The sequence below is a fragment of the Antrostomus carolinensis genome, unplaced genomic scaffold (assembly GCF_000700745.2).
Source record: "Antrostomus carolinensis isolate BGI_N321 unplaced genomic scaffold, ASM70074v2 scaffold22817, whole genome shotgun sequence".
In the NCBI taxonomy this organism is placed as follows: domain Eukaryota; kingdom Metazoa; phylum Chordata; class Aves; order Caprimulgiformes; family Caprimulgidae; genus Antrostomus; species Antrostomus carolinensis.
This window is the reverse complement of record NW_010328391.1, coordinates 1-3,271: the sequence shown is the minus strand read 5'-3', so window position 1 is coordinate 3,271 and position 3,271 is coordinate 1. Positions and strand designations below refer to the sequence as shown.

The 3,271-nt window shown below is 48.4% G+C and overlaps 1 protein-coding gene across 1 annotated transcript in view; it reads right to left on the bottom strand.

Annotated features, from left to right (window-relative positions):
• The window catches only part of ILF2 (interleukin enhancer binding factor 2), a gene marked incomplete at its 3' end in the record, with an annotated part of 3,754 nt that extends 580 nt beyond the window's left edge, over positions 1 to 3,174 (bottom strand). Inside the window, exons 1-8 of the mRNA XM_010172241.1 lie at positions 3,136 to 3,174; positions 2,227 to 2,331; positions 1,699 to 1,776; positions 1,388 to 1,490; positions 1,235 to 1,300; positions 492 to 608; positions 295 to 373; positions 86 to 173 (exon numbers count right to left, since the gene is read on the bottom strand). Coding sequence (XP_010170543.1) covers positions 86 to 173; positions 295 to 373; positions 492 to 608; positions 1,235 to 1,300; positions 1,388 to 1,490; positions 1,699 to 1,776; positions 2,227 to 2,325 — 630 coding nt within the window. The remainder of the gene's footprint in view (positions 1 to 85; positions 174 to 294; positions 374 to 491; positions 609 to 1,234; positions 1,301 to 1,387; positions 1,491 to 1,698; positions 1,777 to 2,226; positions 2,332 to 3,135) is intronic.
• Between the last annotated feature and the right edge of the window lie 97 nt (positions 3,175 to 3,271).

The following is a 3,271-nucleotide window of genomic DNA, read 5'->3' as shown; positions in this document are numbered from 1 at the left end:
GAGCAGGTTTATTCCAGAGCTCAGGGATGTGCAGGCAGCTACGCGATCGTTCCGCCGCCGTCGGCGTTGCCACTTGTACACTCACCAGCAGATCCAGAATCCACGGTGTGAGGGGTTCAAAACCAGGGAATCGAATTCTCAGATCTTTCAGCAGCCGGATTAAAACCTTCACCCTGGAGAAGACACCAGGAGGAGGGTTTGTAACTGCAGGAATGATGTTCTCCCTCCTTGCTTCCCCCCCCTCTTCTGTGTAAAGATGATTTCCACCAGGTTCCTCTTTGAGACCAAACTCACGTGGACTGCGACGCGTTCTCCTCGAACCACCGCGCGTGTCTGATGGCAGCCAGGGCGCTCTGCAGCACTTTGATATCCACTGAAAACAAAACACCACAAATACCTGTTTGTTTGGGGGGTTTTTTCAACTAAAAAGTGAGTAGGTGCAGGGTGGGGGAGGGGCAGCCGGTTCCCCCCGGTCCTGGTGAGGTTCTTACGGTGCAGCTCAGGGTCCAGCTTGCGGAGATTGGGCGGCACCGTGGTGATCAGGATCTTCACCGTCGCGTCGGCTGAGCTGATCTCAAAGCCGGTTTCGTTGGTCAGCATGGTCAAAACTGGGGAGAAAGAATAAGAATTCCTCACAGAGAGGCCTGGAAAACCTTATCATAGAATCATGGAATGGTTTGGATTGAAAGGGACCTTAAAGCTCATCCAGTTCCAACCCCCCTGCCAGCAGCAGGGACACCTTCCACTAGACCAGGTTGCTCAAAGCCTCATCCAGCCTGGCCGAGAACACTTCCAGGGAGGAGCAGCCACAGCTTCTCTGGCCAACCTGGGACACTGTCTGACCACCCTCACACCAAACAATTTCTTCCTCACATCTCAGCTCCATCTCCCCTCTGCCACTTTCAAGCCATCACCCCTTGTTCTCTCACTCCCTGCCCTTGGCCAAAGTCCCTCCCCAGCCTTCCTGGAGCCCCTTCAGGTACTGGGAGGCCACTAGAAGGTCTCCCTGGAGCCTTCTCTTCTCCAGGCTGAACAGCCCCAACTCTCTCCGCCTGTCCTCACAGCAGAGCTGCTCCAGCCCTCAGATCATTATAGGGATGCAGGAAAGATGATGGATCTCGGGAGTGGTGCTGCACTTCCCTCCAGACAGACCCCAAAGCTCGATGAGACGCTGCCGCATGTCCTCACCCCGCTGTGACACAGGAGAGTGTCCCACTGTGGTGGTTCCACCCACCTTCGCTGGGGTCCTGCGCTCTCAGGCTTTCCACGACTTTATTTCCCAAGGCTGCCACAGCTTCCACTGAGGGAGGAGAAGCAGGAAGAGAAGCAGTCAGAGCGGGAAGCGAGCGGGCATGGTTCAGTCAGCGACCACACAACCGATACTCACGGGTGGGTAAGATTTTCAGAATCACCACCAAATCAGCCACGTTGTGCCCCGTTGTCATGGTGCCTTTCTTGTAAGAACCCACCTGGCGAACCTCCTCGATTTGCTGTTTGAAAAAACAAAGCATTAATTAACAAATTTAATAATAATTGTGCTGTGTTAATTTTGAGAGTCATCAGGAATTTCTTTTAAAACACTTTGAGCCCAAGTTTTTGTAGCTGGAACATCAGCTCGTGCCAAAGCATTTTTCCTGCCTTGATTTTTTTTAATTTTATTTCATTTTTTCCTCTAAACTCATCACTTTTGGGACTCACCACTTCAAAAGTTCCTGGTGCTACAATTAAATTATCGATCACGTTGTTTATTTTGGTCACCAGAGAAAGAATAGAAGCCTGAAAAGGAATCAGAGAGGAGTGGTTGTTGAATGACTTGAAATAATCTGATTTTGTGCAGCATAAATGAAGATAAAAATATAATAAACAGATTTTTTAAAGTCACTATCTGAGAAACTCCACCCAGATTTTTACCACAGCACTTATTTTGGAGAGAAGTCATTAATTTTGGGGATAGTAACGATACTCCTGGTCACTCTCTGCTTTCTTTACGTTCACTGGGACAGGCTGCCCAGGGAGGGTGTGGAGTCTCCTTCTCTGGAGACATTCAAGACCCACCTGGACACCTTCCTGTGTGATCTCATTGAGGTTCCTGCTCTGGCAGGGGGGTTGGACTGGATGATCTTTCCAGGTCCCTTCCAATCCCCAACATTCTGTGATTGATTCTGTGTTAATGTGGCAGCAACACGCAGGTAACAAGAACTGCAGGGAGTTTTCAGCACCACAAACCTGTTCCGCGGCGGTCGGAGCGAGATCCTGGTTCCTCTTCAGCAAAGCTTCGCTGAACGCGGTCTCGTCGGCGGCGGGTTTGACACGAGGAAAAGCCATTTCACACTGAAACGGGATCAGAGATCAGACTGCAACGCCCAAGAGATAAAAATACAGAGGGATTTTTGGTTCAACTCGCTGGTCAGCAACGTTTACTCCATGGGTTTGAAAATCCTCCAGCGTTTGTGGGTTCCCCATCGTGATTTTAACAGGTGCTGTTAGAATTTCATGTGGCTGTAAAGGGCAGATGGTCGATGGGAGGAGGAAATTTAGTTCTTTCTAGAAAAATAGTGGGAAATGTGTGTTGCTGTTGGGTCCTTTTGAGGATCTGGAGAACATCTGACAGGTGAGTGAGTGACAGATTCACCCTGGAGTAACTCTGTGTCACACAGAGGTGACAGAATTGAGGGTCGGGGTGAATAAGGTGCCTTAAAAAGTGCAAAAACCTCAATCAAGGTGTTTAGTTGTTGTGTTTATGACTCATTATTCCATCCCAGTGACACGAATACTCCAAAGAGAGACGGTGAGAAGATTATTATGGGATGGTTATTGAACCAATATAATTTTCAGTGAATTCTTTTACTCTGGTTATGTTAAAAGAAGTCAAACCATGGAGATTTTTAAAGGAAACAATCCCACAGCTGTTGCCTGCAAACAGCTCCAGAGAAGAGTTACTCACGACACAGAAATCAAAGGGGATGTCTCAGAGACAGTGAGAAGATTATTATGGGATAGTTATTGAACCAATATAATTTTCAGTGAATTCTTTTACTCTGGTTATGTTAAAAGAAGTCAAACCATGGAGATTTTTAAAGGAAACAATCCCACAGCTGTTGCCTGCAAACAGCTCCAGAGGAGAGAGTTACTCACGACATAGAAATCAAAGGGGATGTGGGGCACAAAGGGCCGGAACCTAAAGAGGGAAAGAAACAAAACCCAACTTTATTCTCTGGAGAGATATTGACCCGCTCGCCGCTGTGGTTGTCACCAACCCCCACCCCCCACC